Source organism: Schistocerca nitens, chromosome 9 (genome assembly GCF_023898315.1).
Source record: "Schistocerca nitens isolate TAMUIC-IGC-003100 chromosome 9, iqSchNite1.1, whole genome shotgun sequence".
Classification (NCBI taxonomy): domain Eukaryota; kingdom Metazoa; phylum Arthropoda; class Insecta; order Orthoptera; family Acrididae; genus Schistocerca; species Schistocerca nitens.
Window position 1 is genome coordinate 291,369,134 of NC_064622.1, and position 22,862 is coordinate 291,391,995.

Genomic DNA, 22,862 nt, shown 5'->3' on the forward strand with positions numbered 1-22,862 from the left:
TTCTTTAGAAATGATTTGATCACAAAAAGTTGCTTAAGGAATTAATTTTTTCATGCTGCAACCAACAGTAATATTCATCTGCCTCAAGAAGTGAAATAAAATATGTAATGCCTTGGTAGACAACACTGTTGACTGCAGTTTTGAAGAAACTTCAGTGACACTCCAATTTTCACTGTGCAAGATGTTTTAATGAAAGATATGATTTTCAGTTGACCAAACCCTTATGTTTTTACTCCTCATGTATTCACTGAGATGAAGCCATGCCTTATCAATGAAGTATACATGGTCCACTTCTGTGAGTCCATGTATTTCAACATATGATGAAAACCAAGTACAGTAAACTATACACTTTTTTATCTGACTCCTTCAGTTCTTGGCTACTAAAAACGTGATATGTGTAGTAACACTGTTCACGTTACGTCGCACTTCACTTAGCGTAGACCGGACCTGTGTCCTAGGCATGCCCGATGTTAACTGACTGGGCACGGCCTGTGCTGCCGGAGTTGTTGTTGTTGTTCTTGTTGTTACACCGGCAGAGATCGCGTCCGAATTCTCGCGTGCCCTCTGGTGGACAGGACTCTACTTGCGGCAACTACCGCCCGTGACGCGCCGTGCCAATGTGCGCCTCCCGCGATCTTTCTGGTGGCTACTACACTCCTCCTCCTTCGGGGGGTGAAGCCACTGTGATCCACTGCGTCAGAAGGTGGAGCGTCGGGCAGGAGCGATGACCTCCACATCCATTGGATGGCTGGAGTCGAGGGGATCTGCCATCCCTCGAGCCGGAACCTTTGAATACGGCAGGAAGTGACCCACACGAAGAGGCCCCCGTCGTCCCCCAACCGGAGCTCGGGATAGAACGGGTGACAAGCTGTTGAACTCCGGATCCTGTTCCACCTCGGGAGGGGCAAGACCCAGCGGCGGGGATGAAGGGGAAGGGACGACCACAGGTGAACTAGCCCCCTGAGAAACCGGGCCTGCTAGGGGGGCCAGCTCTCGCTGGGGCATCTCGAATGATGGCGATGCCAGTGCTGGAGCTACTGGAGGCTGCCAAGGCTGAGAACCATCGCAGTGCGGCAGAGTCACAGCGGGGAGAGGAGGTAACGTCCCCTGTGAAACCAATACAGGTGCCGGCAATGGGGAAGCCGGCGTCCGAGAGGTCGGAGGGTGGGTGCCCGAACGTGGACGTAGCTGATTTTGGTGACGACGTACCACCCGATCCCCCGCCTGCAAGGTATAGAGCCGGCGGCCATTTCGGCGCAGGACCACCGCCAGTATCCAATGTGGATTGCGACCAAACCCGCGGGCCCAGGCCGACATACCCAGTGGAAAGCCAGGTACTCCGTTTTGTGAAGACTGGCGAGGACCAGGCCGGAGGAGGTGCAGCAGAGTCCTAGGTTGACGCCCATGGAGGAGCTCTGCGGGGCTGTGTTTGCCCATTGGTGTGGTCCGGTATGCCGTCAAGAAAAACGTCAAGGCTTCCTCTGCAGGAAATTTGTGCACATACTTTTTCATCTGCGTCTTAAATGTGCGCACCATGCGCTCGGCTTCCCCATTCGATTGTGGATGGAAGGGGGGAGAGCAAACGTGCCGAATACCGAAGCGCCTACAAAAATCCTGGAAGGTCTGTGAAATAAACTGTGGTCCATTGTCTGAGATCAGGGTGATTGGCAGACCTTCCACAGAAAAGATTTTTGCTAGTGCCTGGATTGCAACTTCTGAAGTGGTTGAGGAGCAGCGAACCACATATGGGAATCGGGAATAAGCATCAATGACAATGAGCCAAAAGCCATTGAGAAACGGGCCTGCAAAATCGATGTGAACATGTTCCCATGCTTGGGTTGCCGGCGGCCATGAAGAGAATGCTGCCCTGGGAGATGCTTGTTGGCTCGCACACTGGGAACAGGCGGCCACTAAGTGCTCAATTTCTCTGTCAATACCAGGCCAGTACACATGTCTGCGAGCCAAGGTTTTAGTACGGGAAACACTCCAGTGCCCCGCATGTAATAACGTGAGGACCTCCCTTCATAAACCTGCAGGAACAACCACGCGAGGAGCTGTATCATCGGTAGCCAGAAGGAGAACTCCTTCCAAGACCGAGAGGCGGTCTCGTAGAAGAAAAGAATTACGAAGAGGGTCCGAGGCCCGGCCCGGAGGGCGGGAGGACCACCCCTGCTGAATGAGGCGAACTACTTGCCGGAGAACCGGGTCAGCCGCCGTTTCCCTGGCGACTCGAGAACTAGTGATCGGGAAGCCATCAACTGCTTGGCGGGACGCCACATCCAAATGAAAACACATAATCTCCTCTCGATCGAACCTAGGATCCGGGCCCACCGGAAGACGGGAAAGAGCGTCGGCGTTGGCATGCTGTCCTGTAGGGCGAAAATGAATGTCATAATGGTACTTAGAGAGGAACAAGGCCCAGCGCTGTAGTCTGTGGGCCGCCCTATCAGGAATCTGAGAGGCGGGGCCAAATAACGATATTAACGGCTTATGGTCAGTGATTAACTGAAACTTCGTGCCATACAAGAAAGGGTGAAACTTGGTAACAGCGTAGACAATGGCCAAAGCCTCTTTTTCCACCTGGGAGTAATGGGCCTGCGCGGGACTAAGCGTTTTAGACTCAAACGCCAGTGGTTGCTCGGAACCATCTGCGTTGCGATGGGCCAGGACCGCCCCCACCCCATACTGCGAAGCATCTGTAGCCAGGACCAACGGCTTATGGGGATCAAAAGTAGCCAAACAAGGGGCTGAAGTGAGGAGGCCCTTCAACGAGGTGAATGCTCGCTCGCATGCAGGCGACCAATCAAAAGGAACACCCTTGTGCAGAAGGCAGTACAGGGGGTGGGCTATAGTGGAAGCCCTGGGAATGAACCGGTGGTAATAGGCTATCTTGCCTAAAAAAGCTTGTAACTCTTTCAGCGAAGTGGGCCGAGGAAGGTTGACGATACCTTGGACCAAACTTCCTAGTGGCTGGATGCCATGCCGAGATATGGTGTAGCCCACATACTCAATGGACGGTTGGAAGAAGGTTGACTTATGCAGGTTGCAACGCAAGCCCACAGACCTGAATTTGAGAAAGAGGGTGCGAAGGTTGTGCAAGTGTTCCTTCATGCTGTGGCCTGTGACAATTATGTCATCCAGGTAATTAATACAATGAGGGATTGTCGACGTGACATGCTCAAGATAACGCTGGAATATCGCCGGGGCACTGGATATTCCAAAAGCCAACCGCTGGTATTGGTAAAGGCCAAACGGGGTGTTGACGACCGCCAGCCATTTGGAGTCCTCATCAAGTGGTATCTGATGATAAGCCTCCGAAAGATCGATTTTCGAAAAATATTGGCCTCCTGCTACGGCGGAGAACAATTCATCAGCACGAGGCAAAGGATAGGTGTCCACCACCAATTGAGAATTAATGGTGGCCTTGAAATCGCCACAAAGACGTAAGTTTCCCGAGGGCTTCTTGACAATAACGAGGGGCGAAGCCCACTCACTGGAAGAAACGGGAAGAATGACCCCTAGGGCTGTCAGCCGGTCTAGCTCTTCCTTTACTTGAGGGCGGAGAGCCAAGGGGATCTGTCTCGCGCGTAGAAAACGCGGGCGAGCCGACGCCTTCAACGTTAAGTGAGCTTCAAAATCGGAAACACGCCCCAGGCCCTCCTCAAAAATATTTGGAAAGTCTGAGATCAAAGATTCCAATGAGAGATAGGGAACGTCTTCGGAGACCAACTGTATGGTGTCAGCAATAGAAAAACCGAAAGCTTGAAAAGCATCCAGGCCAAAAAGGTTAGCGGAGCTCGCATCACTGACAACAATAAAAGTAATAGGCCGAGTGACTGATTTGTAAGTCACGTCGGTAGTGAATTGACCCAGTAGGGGAATGAACTGTTTACCATAACTGCGGAGACGCCGGTAAACTGGCGCCAACGGGGGCGATCCAAGGTTGCAATAAGTTTGTGCATTCAACAACGAAACTGCCGCGCCCGTATCTACTTGCAGTTGTAACCAGCGCGACCGAACCGACACCTCGATAAAGAGTTTGCGTGCCAATGCGTCGGGAGCCTGGCCCGATGAAACTTCCTGAATGTCAACGTCCATGTCCTCTGTACTTGCTTCCTTCGATTCTTTCGAGGCTGAGCGGCAAACTTTAGCCATGTGACCTTTTTTATTACATTTGCGACAAACGGCCCAACGCCGGGGGCACTCTGACCGATCATGATGTATATAGCACGACGCACAGGACGGCAACAGGGGCCGATGGCCGGAATTCCGTTTACGCGCCGTGCGGGAGCGGCCGTAACGGCCGGATTGTACCGCTCGCATGTCGTCCACCCCGGACACAGTGGACGCGGCCGCGCCGCCCTGAACCTCCGCGACGTCGCACCACGCTTCCAGCTGTTGACCTGCTGCGTGAGAGACTTCATACGATTGAGCAATGGACAGGACTTCCTCGAGGGAAGGGTCTTCTAACTGCAGGGCCCGTTGCCGGACCTCCCTATCAGGGGCCGAACGAACAATGACGTCACGTACCATAACGTGGGCATACGACTCTTGCAACTGCTCCGTGACAAAATGACACTTGCGACAAAGACCGTGCAGGGTAGCGGCCCACACCCGGTAAGACTGATGGGGCTGTTTCTTGCATTGATAGAACTCGACCCTAGCCGCCACAACATGCGTGCGGCGGCGATAATATGAAGACAACAATGAACACAATGCGCCAAAAGGCAAGGACGAGGGTTCCTGCAACGGCGCTAGCTGCCGCAAAACTTGATACAGCGAGGGAGATATCCAAGACAAGAAGAGAGCACGACATACCTCCGCATCGGCAACATGAAACTCCTGGAAATGCTGCCGAAGGCGATGTTCATATGCGTCCCAATTCTCCGCCGTCTCGTCATACGGAGGAAAGGGAGGAGGGAACTGCGCCGGAGCAGACGGCGTGGAGAGCAACGCCGGAAGCACTTGTTTCATGGTGGCCATGAGCTCCGTCTGCTGTGCCACCAAAACCCGTACCAAATCCTCCATGCCATGGAGAAGCTGCGAAACCGGAACAACGACGCAACACGTGAAAGAACGACCCTACTCGTCGCCAATTGTGTAGTAACACTGTTCACGTTACGTCGCACTTCACTTAGCGCAGACCGGACCTGTGTCCTAGGCATGCCCGATGTTAACTGACTGGGCACGGCCCGTGCTGCCGGAGTTGTTGTTGTTGTTCTTGTTGTTACGCCGGCAGAGGTCGCGTCTGAATTCTCGCGTGCCCTCTGGTGGACGGGAATCTACTTGGGGCAACTACCGCCCGTTACGCGCCGTGCCAATGTGCGCCTCCCGCGATCTTTCTGGTGGCTACTACAATATGCATGAAAATTTATCTTCTGCATCACTTTCTAACCATTATCAAATACAATCTGAGACTGGACACATAAGCTCCTCAAGCTTTTTCAAGCCAATCACATCACTATACCCCTCACCTCAGCCAGCTCAGCGCCCGTCAAAATAGCCAGTCTCCCAGTCCCATCTGTGACTGACTGATGTTCCCAGGTGTGGGTGGTTGATGTTGCTATTGTTGAATTATTTGGCACTGTGATATCTGGATATATCCTACAAAATACACTGCCAGAAAAAAATAATAGTGCACCCAGAATGAGATTTTCACTCTGCAGCGGAGTGTGTGCTGATATGAAACTTCCTGGCAGATTAAAACTGTGTGCCCAACTGAGACTCGAACTCGGGACCTTTGCCTTTCGTGGGCAAGTGCTCTACCATCTGAGCTACCGAAGCATGACTCACGCCCGGTCCTCACAGCTTTACTTCTGCCAGTATCTCGTCTGCAGGTTCGCAGGAGAGCTTCTGTAAAGTTTGGAAGGTAGGAGACGAGATACTGGCAGAAGTAAAGCTGTGAGGACTAGGCGTGAGTCATGCTTCGGTAGCTCAGATGGTAGAGCACTTGCCCGCGAAAGGCAAAGGTCCCGAGTTCGAGTCTCGGTCGGGCACACAGTTTTAATCTGCCAGGAAGTTTCAATAGTGCACCCTTTTAGATGTTTCCAATTCACTCAAGATTTATTGTTGCAACAGTGCATATGGAGTACATGAAAGTATTACATTTACAGATCAATAGCACAAGCAGTTCTGTGGTACCAGGTATCAATCCATGCTGAAATACCGCTGTTAGTATCTGCTATAGCCTCCATGGGTGGCAATGCAAGTGCTGACACCACTGTCCAGTCAAATGTAGAGATGGTGAATACTGTCCTGCGAAGCATTTAATCACACCTGCTTGACAGATTTATGTAGTTTTGTAAAATTTGTTGATTTACAGGTCACACAAGTCACTTCTCATCCCATCATACTGCACATGTGCTTGACTGCAGACAAGTCCGGAGATCATGATGGCCAGGGAAGTTGCTGCATATCTTGCAGAGCGTATTGAGTTTCATAGACAGTCTGTGGGTGAGCATTACCCTGTTGGAACAACACACCAAATTCCTGTTGCAAGAATGGCAAAATAATGTGTCTAACAACATCATGCATGTATCAAGTCCTGGATGGTATCCTTCCAGAAACACCAATTGTGAAGAAGAGTTGTAGAACACAAGCCTGGGTGAGGCCAATGTGTCATGGATTAATGCACTCTATGAGACAGCACATACCAGGTCTACATCATATGCACAGATAACTATCAGTTGAGTGTAGGCAGAAACTGCTTTCATTGCTGAAGATCACAGCACACCATTCCATCTTCCATATTATCCTCTGGTGGTGCCAGTCGAGCCATGTATATCAATGCTGTGACGTGACTCGAAGGTGGATTAGAGGTGTGCATGCCCATAGTCTCACTATTGATACGTCTAGCTCACAAGTCCTCTTATCTGTGCTGTGGTAGCTGTATGATCTGCCACTGTAGTCTTTACAATGTGACAATCCTGGTGGGTGTCTGTGCTGTGTGGGCATCCAGAACCTCATCTACAGGTGTGAGGATGTGCGTATGATACAAGCATCATTGCACAGATGACACAGTTCTCCAAAAGAAGCATCCTACCTCTTGGAAGGCCACAGTTTGATCCCTTTGAAATTCACTCAGTTGCCTGCTTGGTTCACACACTTGCACCACACCAAGCCTTCTGGCTGTGAGTGCTCCCTATTAAAGGGTAGACACATATGGCACTCTGGTAGCTATGCCACTATGCTATCTGTTGGTGGATGACATTAAAACCATTATTAGTATATTTACCATCCGCCAGCTGGCATATGCTGCCATCAGATCAAAATCGACAACTTATTTCGAAATGTACTAATTATTTTTCTGGCAATGAAGATATATACAACATGAACATGCCAATGTCTGGTGGAATACTGTTCAACAGTTAAAAGTCATTGCTCTTGGGAATACAACATGTTTACCAAGCTATGAACTGTGCAATATTACAGGCATCAAATGACCTGTACCATTATTAGCATCTTCATTCGTTGTCAGCAATACCTGTGGTGCTATCTTGTAGTGGCTGATTGAATGAATGACTGCAGTGCCACCCTGTCTTTCCAACACATTCATTTTCATGTGCATGACTTCTCAGTTTCACTGTGAAATATAGCATATACGAGATTAGTGGAGGGATATTGGAAAGAAGGAGCAAAATATTTGGTTGGTTGGAAGGAGGTCAATAAGAAGATACCGGTATCCAGTTATTCACCCAGTCATCTATATATACATTTATACTCTGCAAACCACTGTGTAATACAGGGCAGAGGATGTGTCCCATTGTACGGGTTATTATTCTTCCATTTCCATTCACTTACGTAGCACAGGAAGAATGATTGTTCAAATGCCTTTGTATGTGCTGTAATTAATCTAACCTCGTCCTCCTGATCCCCATGTGAATGATACATAGGGGGTTGTAGTATATTACTAGAGTCATCAATTAAAGCAGATTGTTGAAACTCTGTAAGCAGGCTTTCTTGGGAAAGTTTACACATCTTCAAGAGTCTGCCAGTTCAGTTTCTTCAGCATCTCAATGACAGTATCCCACAGATCAAACAAACATGTGACCGACCGTTTATGCTGTTCTTCCCTATATGTGTCCAATATCCGCTGTTCGTTGTATTTGGTACAGACTCCACACACCTGCGGAATATTCTAAAATGGGTCACACAAGTGATTTGTAGGCAATCTACTTTGTAGACTGATTTTATTTTCCAGTATTCTACCAATGAAACAAAGTCTACCACCTGCTTTACCCATGACTGAGCCTTTGTGATAATTCCATTTCACACCCCCACAAAGTGTTACACCTAGGTATTTGTATGAGTTAGCTGATTACAACTTCAACTATTTTGCATTTCGGAACATTTAAAGCAAGTTGCCAATCTTTGTACCACTTTGAAATCTTATCAAGATCTAACTGAATATTTATGCACCACTGGAAAAAATTCTGAGGTTACTATTAATATTGTCCACAAGATCAAATATATACAACATGAACAGCAAGGGACCAACACATTTTCCCATGGTACACCGGAAGTTAGTTCTACATTTGACAATGATTCTCCATCCAAGATAACCTGCTGCATCCTCCCTACCAAAAGATCTTCAGTCCAGTCACACATTTCACTTGATACACCATATAATTGATCTTTTGACAATGAGTGTAGATATGGTACTGAGTCAAATGCGTTTCAGAAATCAAGAAATGTTGCATCTACCTGACTGTCTTGATCAAAAACTTTCAGTAAGCCATGTGAGAAAAGTGTCAGTTGGGTTTCATGTGATTGATGTTTTTAGAATCCATGCTGGATGGCATGGAGGAGATCATTCTTTTGAAGATACGTCATTATGGTTGAGCTCAGAATGTGTTCTAAGATTCAACAACAAATTGTTGTCGTGGATATCGGACAGTGTTTTGTGGATCACTTTTACTACCCTACTTGTAAATATGTGTGACTTGTATTTTCTTCCAGCTACTGGGCACACTTTTTTGTTCCATGGATATATGCTATGTTATAGCTAGAAAAGGGCCACAAATTCAGTAGAGAAACTGATAGGGACTCCATTGGGCCCTGGAGCTTTATTCCATTTGAACCATTACAGCTGTTTCTCAACACCACTGACGCTAATATAGATTTCACTCATCTTTTCGATGGTATGAGAGTTAAATTGGCACAATTCTCCTGAGTCTTCTTTTGAAAACAAACATTTGAAAATGGAGTTAAGCATTTCAGCTTTTGATTTGCTACCCTCAATTTCAGTACCCATCTCATTCACTAGGGGCTGGATACTAACTCTGGTGCCACTAACAGCCCTTAAATACAACTGGAATATCTTTGGGTTTTGTGAAAGATCATTTGACAGTATTCTGTTAGAGCAGTCATTAGAGGCTTCATAGGTTGCTCTCTTGACAGCCAAACACATTTAATTCAGCATCTCTCTATCTATAGACCTATGGTTTGTTTTACACCTATTATGCAGTAATCTCTGTTTCTTCCAAAGTTTCTTTGCAGTGACTGTATACCATGGAGGGTCCCTTCCATTATGAACTGTTCTACTGGGTTCATGTGTACTCTGTGCATGGTCACTATTCTTTTAACTTGAGCCATAGTCCCTGCCCTGTGCTGGAAGTTTCAAGTTCCTCATTCAGATATGCCACTACTGCCTTTTTAATCTACTTTACTGAAGATGTGTACCTTTCTACTTGTTTTAATTGTCCTTTATACTTTGGTAATTATTGTTGCTACAACTGCGCCATGTTCACTGATACCAGTTTCAATGTGGACATCCTCAAAGAGGTCATGTCTGTTTGTTGCCATTAGATCCATTATATTGCCACCATGACCGGGGTTCTGAATTACCTATTCTAGGTAGTTTTCAGAGAAGGAGTTTATAATGTTTCAGGGGTTTTTCATCACACCCACCACTAACAAAACTATAATTTTCCCAGTGGGTTGTTGGATGATTAAATTCTCCACTGATGATTACAATATGATTGGGGAACTTATATACAAGTCAACTGAGGTTTTCACGAAAGTTTTCAGTTACGTCAGGATTTGGGTCTGGTGGGTGATAGAAGGATCCAGTTTCCATTTTATACCCACCCCTGATACTGAAACTAACCCAAATAATCTTGTATGCAGCTTAAATTTCTACCTTTGTGAATTTGAACTTATTGTCTACTGTGACAAATACACTATCCCCCATTCCCCATTAGCATAGTCTTTCAATATATCCTTTTATCATATTCCATAGGCCCAAAATGAACGAATTTCATCAAGTATATACAAAGAGTCAATCTATGCACTAATACAAGAGAAACAGCTATTAGAAATTAAATCAGTGCTCAGTATTAACAATAAACTACCCACACACACACAATTGCCCCACTCTCCCGAGTGAGTCACCAATCTCTACATTATCACATTTCAAAGGACACTTAATTCATGTTTTTCCATCTACTTTAAGTGTATCATAATTTTCTCACTAGCATTCTAAGTGATATGCCTTTTGTTATCCTCAATTGTATAATTCAGGCTGCTTTGCAAATTGTTATTCAATGAAACTAATTTTTTTACCCTGATTTTTCCTAAATTGCATTTAAGAAAGCAGATTCTAAACTTCCCTTAAAATACTACTTATGTTTTAATTATTTGAAAATAGTTATGAATCTGTGACAGGTGTCAAGTGATAAGACATTCTTGATCTTCTTAACAGGGGAGATAAGGATCTGCTTACTTATAAACCTAGGTGGGAAGGCGGGGGAGGGGGGGGGGTGGGGGGGGGGGCAAATTTTGAAAGCCTACAAGCTGCTTTACATTCCCACTGACAATTTTCCCTCTTCCCTGCAGTGAACAGTACAAATTCAGTTTAATCAGTGAATTTAATGTGTATATTTGTTATGCACAATGCTTTTTAATTCCAATAATACACATTTACTTTTTTACCTTTTCACATTACACAACTTTGGAAAAGGGAGGGTTGTAACTTTGCGGAACCCATCACTGACATATTTTACCTTTGAGTGTTTGTGCCATTAGATACTCCATTGGTATAGTCCAAGTTTATTATGTAAAACTAACCATTATTATGGGCTGCCCCCCATTCCCATGGGAGTGGAAAGTTCATAAGCAGCAAGGGTATATTTTTATTTTTGTCATACTGGAAGTCCTTTATCTTACCTTATTTCAGTTTTTCACTCTTATAACCAGCCAATACATACCAGAAACTGTTTTTCCAGTGGAACATTAAAATGCTTCATTTGCTGCATCTTAAGGCAAGATAGAGGAATATGGGCTTCTCCAATGAAGTCATTGCCATACTTGTCATCATCTGAAAGAGAATAATGTTATATGTGTTAACAATGTCCAATGATTAAAAGATGTGATGCAATGTAGAAAGTAGAAACTGTAAGATGCCTTCTTTTTTCACTATGTTGTGGAAGAGGTAAGTTAGAAATTAATCATATTGCAAGGTTGAGAACTTCAATTATGGATACAGCAAACCTAAATGAGAAAAGACAAGCTGCCACTTGCAGCTGTATGTGTAAAGGAGTACTTAGATTAGGAATACAGAGATACCATGCTCAAAAGATAATCTAATTTAAGAGTAAAACAATCTACTTAATTCCCATGGGGTAAAATCTTATTCACTAGCAGATTCATTCCTGTTTTATCTGTGTTGGGCACACTCAGATTTAGCCATTGATTACACATACTTTTTACCTGCTTTGTACATAATATGTTCACTAAAAATATGTAAGATAAAAGAGAAAGATGGAGAGTGAGGAAGGCGGGGGAGGGGGGGGGGGGGCAAATTTTGAAAGCCTACAAGCTACTTTACATTCCCACTGACAATTTTCCCTCTTCCCTGCAGTGAGCAGTACAAATTCAGTTTAATCAGTGAATTTAATGTGTATGAGGAGGTGAGAAGGAAACAGAAGAATTTCCAGCTTTCTGCATATTGCAGTCAACATGAAGGATGTAAGGAAAGAAAATTTCAGGAAGTACTTTTATATTTTGCAGTAATGGGCTGAAGAAAAAGATGAAAATTTCATCCATAGACAAAGAAAAGTTTTCTTATGGGAGCAGCAATTAGGTTTTGAAGAGCATGGAAAGTCAAACAAAATGGAAAAGAGTCTGGAAAGAAATAATGTGTGGAGGAAGAAAGAAGCAAAAACAGAAAAGTGAATAATGTAATGCAAGTTGCAGACAGGCACGATGAATAACAATGCTAGAAATATTCAGCTTTAGTAGCTTTGCATCTGGAGATGGCAGTGTCATATGTGTGCAATTGTGCTTGTGTGAGTTTTCTATGTCTGATGAAGAACTTAGCCCAAAAGCTGAATATTTCTGGTGTTCTTCTTTATTGTTCCTGTCTGTGGCTCCATGCCTCCTCTATGTTGGGAGTAGCAATCCATCCCTTACATATTGTTGTTATTCCATCATGGACTTTCCATTGTTAGATACGTGGGGAAAAATCTAAGATTTATTGAAAGGAAAGCTGCATGCTATAGTCCAGTAAGGTAGCATTGTGAGGAAAACATGTGCTAAAGTAAAAGGCACTGATCAGTGCCTTTTACAGGGTGTAAATTTTAAGTTGACAAACCAGAATAACTCAAAAAATAAGCTTCACATGGAAAAATGTGTAAATTCAAAGTTGATTATTTTCAAGGGGGACGTTCGATGGTGCTAAAATTAGCCTGCCACCCCAGCCCCCTGGGGGTGGGGCAGGGGGCAATTTTAAAATTTCAAATGGGAACCACCACACAACTTTTAATTATCAAACAAATCATCTGCCTTGCTAACTAACTAACCAAACATACTACTTACTAAAGAGTGAACTTATTAACTAAAAACATAACTGACTCACGAACCTAATATTTTATTAGATTTGGAGTAATCACTCTTGTTTGTCGAGAAGTCTCACAACTGGGGTGCTTGCTTAATTTGTGTCTTTTAGTTTTGGGTGGAAAAATGTAGAAAATGACATTCATAAATTTATTGACTTAAATAACAGTGTTCACACCTTTATTTTATTTCAGAATATTGTGACTGTTACATCATTTACATTTTTAGAACTATGTACAATAATCGATATCCCACTCAGCCCTGATCAATAATCGATGCTGATGAGCAGTGTAACGTTTCAGAGTGCTGCCGATAGGTAGCCCTTTCTCGTAATAAGACTGGGCTTTAGAAATTATAAGTATTAATGTAATAAAAACACTGTGTCTTTTACCCATCTGAGCATTCAGACAGCAATACATTTATAATGATTGCCTTTTGGGCAACTTATGTTTGATTACCATGTGCAGCTGCTTTCACGGCTTTTGCTCGCTACCAATTGCGTTTGACGCAGAGATATTATTGCTAGGCAGAATTATGCTGAGTGGGCCAATTGTTGCTCATAGAAATTCTAACCCTGCCTTTCTCAACACTCCTTATCTTTCCTCTCTTGAGATTAATAGATGGCCTATCTCATTATAAATTATCTTTCGGTGGAAGAAAAAATAGAGATGGTGTACATTTATGGAGAAGTGGGAGAAATTTTGACGATACGGTCATGCTTTATGCACAGCGTTTTCAGGGCCAAGTATGGTCACGGTCCTGTTTTGTTCAAGTTATTAAACAATTTACTGTGGAAGATGGTGTGAACCAGTAAAAAACAACCCATGCAGCTACTGTTTGTGGAGTAAACAATCAAGTGGCAGTCCTAGCTGCTGTGACTCATAATCCACATGCGAGCACAAGAGATATATCAAGGCAATCAGGAATTTCACACATGAGTGTTTGGAAAATCCTGAAGCTCCACATATTTCATCCATAGCATGTATCCATGCATCAGGAACTACATGGTGATGACGTCCAAAACCATCTAACATTTTGTCACTGAGGCATTCAGCGGATCCAAACAAACCAAAACTTTTTGACAGAGTACTCTTCTCCGATGAGGCAACATTCACAAACCACGGCAAAGTTAATTGCCTTAACATGCATTACTGGAGTGAACAGAACCCACACTGGATTCGAGAAGTCAACCATCAGCGACCTTGGTCAGATAATGTTTGGTGTGGTATAATTGGTGATAAACTGATCAGTCCATATTTTATCAACAGTAATTTGAATGGCAACAAATATTGAAACCTACTTGAAAATGAACTGCCAGATCTACTTGAAGACCTGAGCATTGAACTTCAACAAAACATGTGGTTTCAACATGATGGTTGTCCAGTGCATTATTCATTAGTAGCACGCGATGTACTAGACAGACTTTACCATGGTCACTGGATTGACAGGGCAGGTCCTGTGAATTGGCCAGCCAGTTCACCTGACCTTACCTCTTTCTTGTGGGGTTATCTAAATGACATCATTTATTAGGAATCACCTACCACTCACGAAAACATAATGCAAAGAGTAAGAGATGCTTACGCTGCAACAATTACGCCAGATGTGTTATCAAGATGTGTGCAGGGATTTACAGCACGAGTCAATAAATGCATTGAAGTTAGAGGTCATCACTTTAAACATTTGATTTCATACAACGGTGAGATGCAAGGGATTTGCAGACAACAAGCAGGCCGAAAGTGAGAGGTGAGGGGACTCACTGGAAACAATGACCCCCAAATTCATTTACTTGCAAGTATTTGCAAATAATCAACAATGAAACAAAACCAATTGTTCCTTTCCAGGACCACCAAATATTAAATGGGAATATGTTCATCTTTAGTTAGCGAGTGGGTTAGTGTTTTCCTCAGTTAATCCTTTACTTTGTTTACTGTGTTAGTTAATGAGTTCACTTGTTAGTAAGTAGGATGTTTGGTTAGTTAGTTAGCTAGTCAGATGATCTGTTTTGTAATTAAAAGTTGTGTGGCCTCATGAGAGAGAGCGGGAAAAAAAAAAAAAAAAAAAAAAAAAAAAAAAAAAAAAAAAAAAAAAAAAAAAAACACCCTTAATCTGAATCTGCAGAAAAAATTAATATTTGGGTCAACATTTGTAAAACTCTAATTTATATATATATATATATATATATATATATATATATATATATATATATATATATATATGATGATGTAACTTACCAAACAAAAGCATTGGTATGTTGATAGAGACACTAACAAACACACACACAAAATTCAAGCTTTCGCAACCCATGATTGCTTCATCAGGAAAGAGGGAAGGAGAGGGAAAGACAAAAGGATGTGGGTTTTAAGGGATAGGGTAAGGGGTCATTCCAATCCCAGGAGCAAAAAGACTTACCTTAGGGGGAAAAAGGGACAGGTATACACTTGCACACACACACATATCCATCCGCACATATACAGACACAAGCAGACATATGTAAAGGCAAAGAGTTTGGGCAGAGATGTCAGTCGAGGTGGAAGTACAGAGGTAAAGATGTTGTTGAATGACAGGTGAGGTATGAGCGGCGGCAACTTGAAATTAGCAGAGGTTGAGGCCTGATGGGTAACATGAAGGGAGGATATATTGAAGGGCAAGTTCCCATCTCTGGAGTTTGATAGGTTGGTGTTAGTGGGAAGTATCCAGATAACCCGGAAGATGTAACACTGTGCCAAGATGTGCTGGCCATGCACCAAGGCATGTTTAGCCACAGGGTGATCCTCATTACCAACAAACAATGCCTGCCTGTGTCTGTTCATGCGAATGGACAGTTTGTTGCTGGTCCTGTAAAGTATCCTGTCACAAGTGGGACACTTTTGGGGTTCTTCTGTGGGAGGTTCTGGGTTTGAGGGGATGAGGGAGTGGCTCTGGTAATTTGATTCTGTACCAGGTCGGGAGGGTAGTTGTGGGATGCGAAAGCTGTTTTCAGGTTGTTGGTGTAATGGTTCAGGGATTCAGAACAGCATGCCACCCTCCACCTCAAAAAACTATCCAATCTCCTGGTTTCCCACCTCCAGAAAGGCAACTCACATACCCTCCACAACCTTTCCAGCAAACCTCAACCTCCTGTCATTGCACACAGACCCAGCCTCTCCCATCTACTCAATCTCCCACTTCCAGGTCCACTCCCCCCAAAACCTCAAAATTCTAATTAACACAATCTGGAACCACAACACCCTAATTCAGTAGTTAACCTTTCCTCCAAACCTCTCTCCCAATCCAAAACCTCTGTCCTATCCAAAGGCCTCACCTTCAGCCCTACTCCCAGATTCAACCAAACAGCCCTCGTCAAAGATTTACTGTCCTATTCTCGTACTCTCTGCTGGAAATATCACTTTGCCATGAAGAAAAATAATCCTAATCTTACTCCTAATGATCCAACTCCCCAAGACACTATTCAAATTGAACCCTGCCTGGAACAGTTCCGTCCTCCGTCACAGCGGGACCCACCTCCTCTTCCTCAAAATCACCAACCTTCCAGGAATTTCTGACTTCCAGCCTTGTCTCTCAATCCTTTTTGAAAAACCTCAATCCTACTCCCAACATCACCACTGCTGAAGCCCAGGCTATCCGTGATCTGAACGCTGACCGATCCATCGTCATTCTTCTGGCGGACGAGGGTTCCACGACCGTGGTACTTGATCGTTGGGAGTATTTGGCTGACGGACTGTGTCAGCTTTCAGACAACACTACATACAAAGTTTGCCAAGGTAATCCCATTCCTGATGTCCAGGCGGAGCTTCAAGGACTCCTCAGAACCTTAAGCCCCCTCCCAAACCTATCACCTGACTCCATCAACCTCGGGGTCAACCTCCTGACCACACCGACACCCCGCACCCCTACCTTCTACCTACTTCCTAAAATTCACAAACCCAATCATCCCGGTCGCCCCATTGTAGCTGGTTACCAAGCCCCCACAGAACGTATCTCTGCCTACGTAGATCAACACCTTCAACCCATTACGTGCAGTCTCCCATCCTTTATCAAAGATACCAACCACTTTCTCGAATGCCTGGAATCCTTACCCAATCTGTTACCCCTGGAAACCATCCTTGTAAACACTGATGCCACTTCCTTGTACACAAATATTCCACACGTCCAGGGCCTCGCTGTGATGGAGCACTTCCTTTCACGCTGATCACCTGCCACCCTACCTAAAACCTCTTTCCTCATTACCTTAGCCAGCTTCATCCTGACTCACAACTTCTTCACTTTCGAAGGCCAGACATACCAACAATTAAAGGGAACAGCCATGAGTACCAGGATAGCCCCTCGTAGGCCAACCTATTTATGGGTTGCTTAGAGGAAGCCTTCTTGGTTACCCAGGCCTGCCAACCCAAAGTTTGGTACAGATTTATCGATGACATCTTCATGATCTGGACTCACAGTGAAGAAAAACTCCAGAATTTCGTCTCCAGACTCAACTCCTTTGGTTCCATCAGATACACCTGGTCCTACTCCAAATCCCATGGCACTTTCCTTGACGTTGATCTCCATCTGTCCAATGGCCAGCTTCACACATCCATCCACATCAAACCCACCAACAAGCGACAGTACCTCCATTATGACAGCTGCCACCCATTCCATATCAAACAGTCCCTTCCCTACAGCCTAGGTCTTCGTGGCAAACGAATCTGCTCCAGTCCGGAATCCCTGAACCATTACACCAACAACCTGAAAACAGATTTCGCATTCCGCAACTTCCCTTTCAACCTGGTACAGAAGCAAATAACCAGAGCCGCTTCCTCATCCCCTCAAACCCAGAACCTCCCACAGAAGTACCCCAAAAGTGTCCCACTTGTGACAGGATAGTTTCCAGGACTGGATCAGACTCTGAATGTGGCTCTCCAGCAGGGATACGACTTCCTCAAATCCTGCCCTGAAATGAGATCCATCCTTCATGAAATCCTCCCCACTCCACCAAGAGTGTCTCTCCGCCGTCCACCTAACCTTCGTAACCTCTTGGTTCATCCCTATGAAATCCCCAAACCACCTTCGCTACCCTCTGGCTCCTACCCTTGTAACCACTCCTGGTGTAAAACCTGTCCCATGCACCCTCCCACCACCACCTACTCCAGTCCTGTAACCCGGAAGGTGTACACGATCAAAGGCAGAGCCATGTATGAAAGCACCCACGTGATTTACCAACTGACCTGCCTACACTGTGAAGCTTTCTATGTGGCAATGACCAGCAACAAACTGTCCATTCGCATGAATGGACACAGGCAGACAGTGTTTGTTGGTAATGAGGATCAACCTGTGGCTAAACATGCCTTGGTGCATGGCCAGCACATCTTGGCACAGTGTTACACTGTCCGGGTTATTTGGATACTTCCCACTAACACCAACCTATTAGAACTCTGGAGATGGGAACTTGCCCTTCAATATGTTCTCTCTTCCCGTTACCCACCAGGCCTCAACCTCCACAAATTTCAAGTTGCCGCCGCTAATACCTCACCTGTCATTCAACAACATCTTTGCCTCTGTACTTCCACCACGATTGACATCTCTGCCCAAACTCTTTGCCTTTACATATGTCTGCTTGTGTCTGTATATGTGCAGATGGATATGTGTGTGTGTGCGCGAGTGTATACCTGTCCTTTTTTCCCCCGAAGGTAAGTCTTTCTGCTCCCGGGATTGGAATGACCCCTTACGCTCTCCCTTAAAATCCACATCCTTTTGTCTTTCCCTCTCCTTCCCTCTTTCCTGATGAAGCAACCATGGGTTACAAAAGCTTGAATTTTGTGTGTGTGTTTGTGTTTATTTGTGTGTCTATCAACATACCAACGTTTTCGTTTGGTAAGTTACATCATCTTTGTTTTTAGATACATTTTTCCCACGTGGAATGTTTCCCTCAATGAGAAGTAGTGACAAGTATGTTGAAAACATTCTAGCACCTTCTGATTCACCAAAATTTTGTGGTACAGTGATTTTTATTCTAATAAATAACATTGTTGGTGAGATTAAAATACTCTAATAATATCATCAAGGTGTTAGTAAAATTATGTGCAAGATCAGAACTTTCAACAAGCCAATACCTTTGTCACTCTGAAATCTACCAAATTTATAAAATTTTAATTGTAATTTCATATAAACCATGGATACAACTATGCAGAAACATGTTACACAATATTGTACAATTATATAAGGAATGCAGCAAAAGCCACTTGGAACAGCATATTTATGTGACTGAACTCTGTACAATTTTAATGTGTAAAGTTTTAATTTGAATATTCCCATAGGGAAAATTTCAGTAAAAACTGTGTGTTTGTTACATTATTTAAAGTTTGAGCATCATAAATATTCTGATATGCATGAATCTACAGACAACCAGTGTCAAAATATGGATGTAGATTGATACAGAGTTACACCAGCCAACAATAAACAAAAGTTTAAAAAGTAAGTGAAATGTACCCTTAACTATGCATCTCATTCTGACTACCATTCTCTCTCAAGAATATTCTCAGTGAGTGTATAAAGTCATCCCAACCTAATATAGCATCATCAGATGTCAAGAAGAATGTAATAATACCAATTCCAAAGAAGGCAGACATTCATGGATGTGGGTAGTACCAGTCCATCAGTTTAATAAGACACATTTGCAACATACTAACATGAATTATTTACAGAAGAAAGGAACCATTGGTAGAAGCCAAACTCTGAGAAGAACAGATTGGGTTCTGGGAAAACTGTAGAAACACATGACATTATGCTAACCCTACAACTTATCCTAGGAGATACACTGAAAAAGGGTAAGCTTCTGTTTACATCATTAGTGCACTTAGAGAACACTTTTGAGAATATGGACTGGAATACATTCTTTGAAATACTGAAGCTTGTAGGGATAAAATACAGGGAACAAAAACTTATATATAGATTGTACAGAAACCAGACTGCAGTAATAAGAGTTGAAGGTCATAAAAGGGAGGCACTGGTTGAGAAGAGAGAGAGACAGGATTGTAACATAGCCCCCATTTTATTGTATCTGACCCCTGAGCAAGCAGTAAAAGAAATCTTGGAGAAATTTGGAAAGGAACCAAAGTTTATGGGGAATAAATAAAGATTTTGAAGTTTACTGGTGATACTGTAATTCTCTTAAAGATGGCAAAGTACTGAGATGAGCAGCTGAAAAGAATGGATAGTATATTGAATAGAGTTTATAAGATGAACACTAAAAAATAAATTAAATCAGATGATACTGAAGGAATTTGAGTAGAAAATGAGATACTTAAAGCTATAGATGGGGTTTTCTACTTGGGCAGTAAAATAACAGTCATTGGCTGAAGTAAATAGGATACAGGAGGGGTTTTCAATAAGTAATGCAAAACATTTTTTTCTGAAAGCAGGTTAGTTTCATTCAGGATTCCAATACACCATATTATTCCCCACCCTTTTGGCTACAAAACCATATTTTTCAACATAATCTCCATTCAATGTGATGGCTGCATACCACATTACTGGGAGATCCTGTATGCCTGCACAGCACCACTCTATTGTTTGATGTTGGAGCCAATGTCTTGCTGCATCAATAACCTCCTGATCATCCACATACTGCTCCCCATGGAGTGTATCGTTCACTGAGCCAAACAGATGGAAGTCAGAATGTGCAAGATCCAGGCTGTAGGGTGGATGAGAAAGAATAGTCCAACAAAGTTTTTTGAGCTCCTCTCCAGTGCACAGACTTGTGTGAGGTCTTGCATTGTCTTAGAGAAGGTAAAGTTCATTTGCATTTTTGTGACAATGAAAACACTGATGTCACTTTTTTAATTTCCTCAAGATAGCACAATACACCTCAGAGCTGATTATTGCATCATGAGGGAGAACATAAAACAGTATAAAATGTTCAGATTCCCAGAAGACCATTGCCATTACTCTACCAGATGAGGGTGTGGCTTTGAACTTCTTCTTTAGAGGAGAAGTGGTGTGGCACTAATCCATGGATTGCTGTTCTGCTTCTGGTTCAAAGCAATGAATCCATATTTCATTGTCTGTGATGATGTCACAATAAACATCGTAATGCACAAGAAATTCCATAAAGATGGTCCTTCATTACTCAGTACGGTCTTCTGTTCATGAAAGGAATCCAGTGGGCACACACTTTTGAATACCCCACCTGGTGGGCTCATGCATCAGCACAACCAACAGAGACACCCAGTTGTGCAGCACTCTGTTTGATCATGATCCAGCAATCATCTTGAATGAGAATGCCTGCTGGCAAGAATGTGGGAGATTGGACAGGTTTGCGTGACCTTGTTGTGATGATAACAGACACATCACCCAATGAGTCACCATGCTTATCTTCATTTCCAGGTCTCCATAGACATTCTGCAAGCACCTATGAATATTTGCAATGCTCTGGTTTTCTAGCAGGTTTTTTATCAAAGGAAACTGAGTCACAGCTCTCGGCTTGGAAGGCATCTCCATTTTGAAGGCTACATATACTTCTGCCATCTATGAGAACTTCATGAAACTATTGGGGCCAAAGTGGAAATATTCCATGATGTTCTAAAAAAATTCTGCATTTTTTCAATTGAAACTGACTGAGAAGAAAAGTGTTGTATTACTTATTGCACAACCCTTGTAAAATGCAGGCTAGCCTTACCAATATAAGTATTTCTAATAAAAGAAAAATATTTAAATACCTAATATAAATTTAAATGTTAGCAATCCTTTCTGAAATAATTTATCTGAGTTGTAGCTTGTACTGAAGTGTATTGTGGACAATAAATATTATAGACAAGAAGGGAATAGAAGCCTTTGAAAAGTGGCTCTACAGAAGACTTAACTTGTTGCAAGTTCCTCAGGGTTCTCCTTCATGGTAGCATCTACAGAAATATTTACAAGTACCTATTAAACAATGGAAATTCCAGAATGGAAATTCCAGAATGGAAATTCCAGAATGGAATAACAATAAAATTATGAAGTGAACAAATTGTTACTCACTATACAGATGAGATGTTGAGTCACAGATAGGCACAATGAAAAGACTATGATACAGTTTAGCTTTCAGCCAAAAGGCCTTCTTCTGAAGTAGAAAACACACACACACACACACACACACACACACACACACACACACACACACACACACACACACACACATATATTACTAGTGGTCAGACTGCCGAAACTGTGCCTGATGAGGAGACAACATACAGTGGGTAGGTAGGTGAGGCAGAGAGGGGGGGGGGGGGGAGAATAGCAGGGTAAGGTGGGGAAAGGTGTAGTGCTGCTCATGGGAGCATGCACAGATGTGGTGGGAAAGGGTGGGGCTGCTAGGTGCATTAGGGAGGTTTTGTGTGTGGGGGAGCATGGATGGAGGGGGGGGGGGGGGGGGGGAAGGAATGGAGTCAAAAAGGAGAGAAGTAGAGAGGGGGAAATGACTGGTGAGGGTATTGATGGAGTAGAAGGCTGTAGTGTTGGAGTTGGAGCTGGGAAGGGGACAGTTGGATAAAGGACAGGAACTAGCGAAGCAATTGATGCAGATAAACAGCATGTTAGCTGTCATGCTCACATAGAAAACAGCACAGTGGTTGCATCTTACCTCGTAGATCATAAGGTTGCTTTCACATGTCACCCTGCTTTTGATGGGATGAGATGCTCGTGACCAGTTTGGAGTAGGTGACGGTGGGACAACTTATGGGATAGATCTTGCATCTATGTCTGTTGGAGGGATGTGAGCCATGAGGCCATGGATTTGGAGTAGGGATGGACAAGGATATTGTGTAGGTTTGATAGCTGGTGGAATACCCCTGTAGGAGGGGTGGGAAGAATAGTGTGTCAGACATTCCTCATTTCAAGTTATAATGAGAGGTAGTCAAAACCCAGGTGAAGAATGTGATTCAATTGCTCCAGTCCTGGGTGGCGCTGCATCACTAGAAGAGTGGGTATGTGGGAGGTGGTAGGTGACTGGATAGACAAGGTTTGGAGGGTATTAGATTCTTGGTGGTTAGGAAGTATTCCTCTACATGACCAAT

At 43.7% G+C, this 22,862-nt stretch overlaps 1 protein-coding gene across 1 annotated transcript in view; it reads right to left on the bottom strand.

Annotated features, from left to right (window-relative positions):
• LOC126203385 (rabphilin-3A) overlaps window positions 1–22,862 on the bottom strand; it is a 1,010,032-nt gene that overhangs the window by 40,472 nt on the left and 946,698 nt on the right. The window contains exon 16 of the mRNA XM_049937683.1: window positions 11,208–11,317. Within this exon, the coding sequence (XP_049793640.1) occupies window positions 11,208–11,317 (110 nt within the window). The remainder of the gene's footprint in view (window positions 1–11,207; window positions 11,318–22,862) is intronic.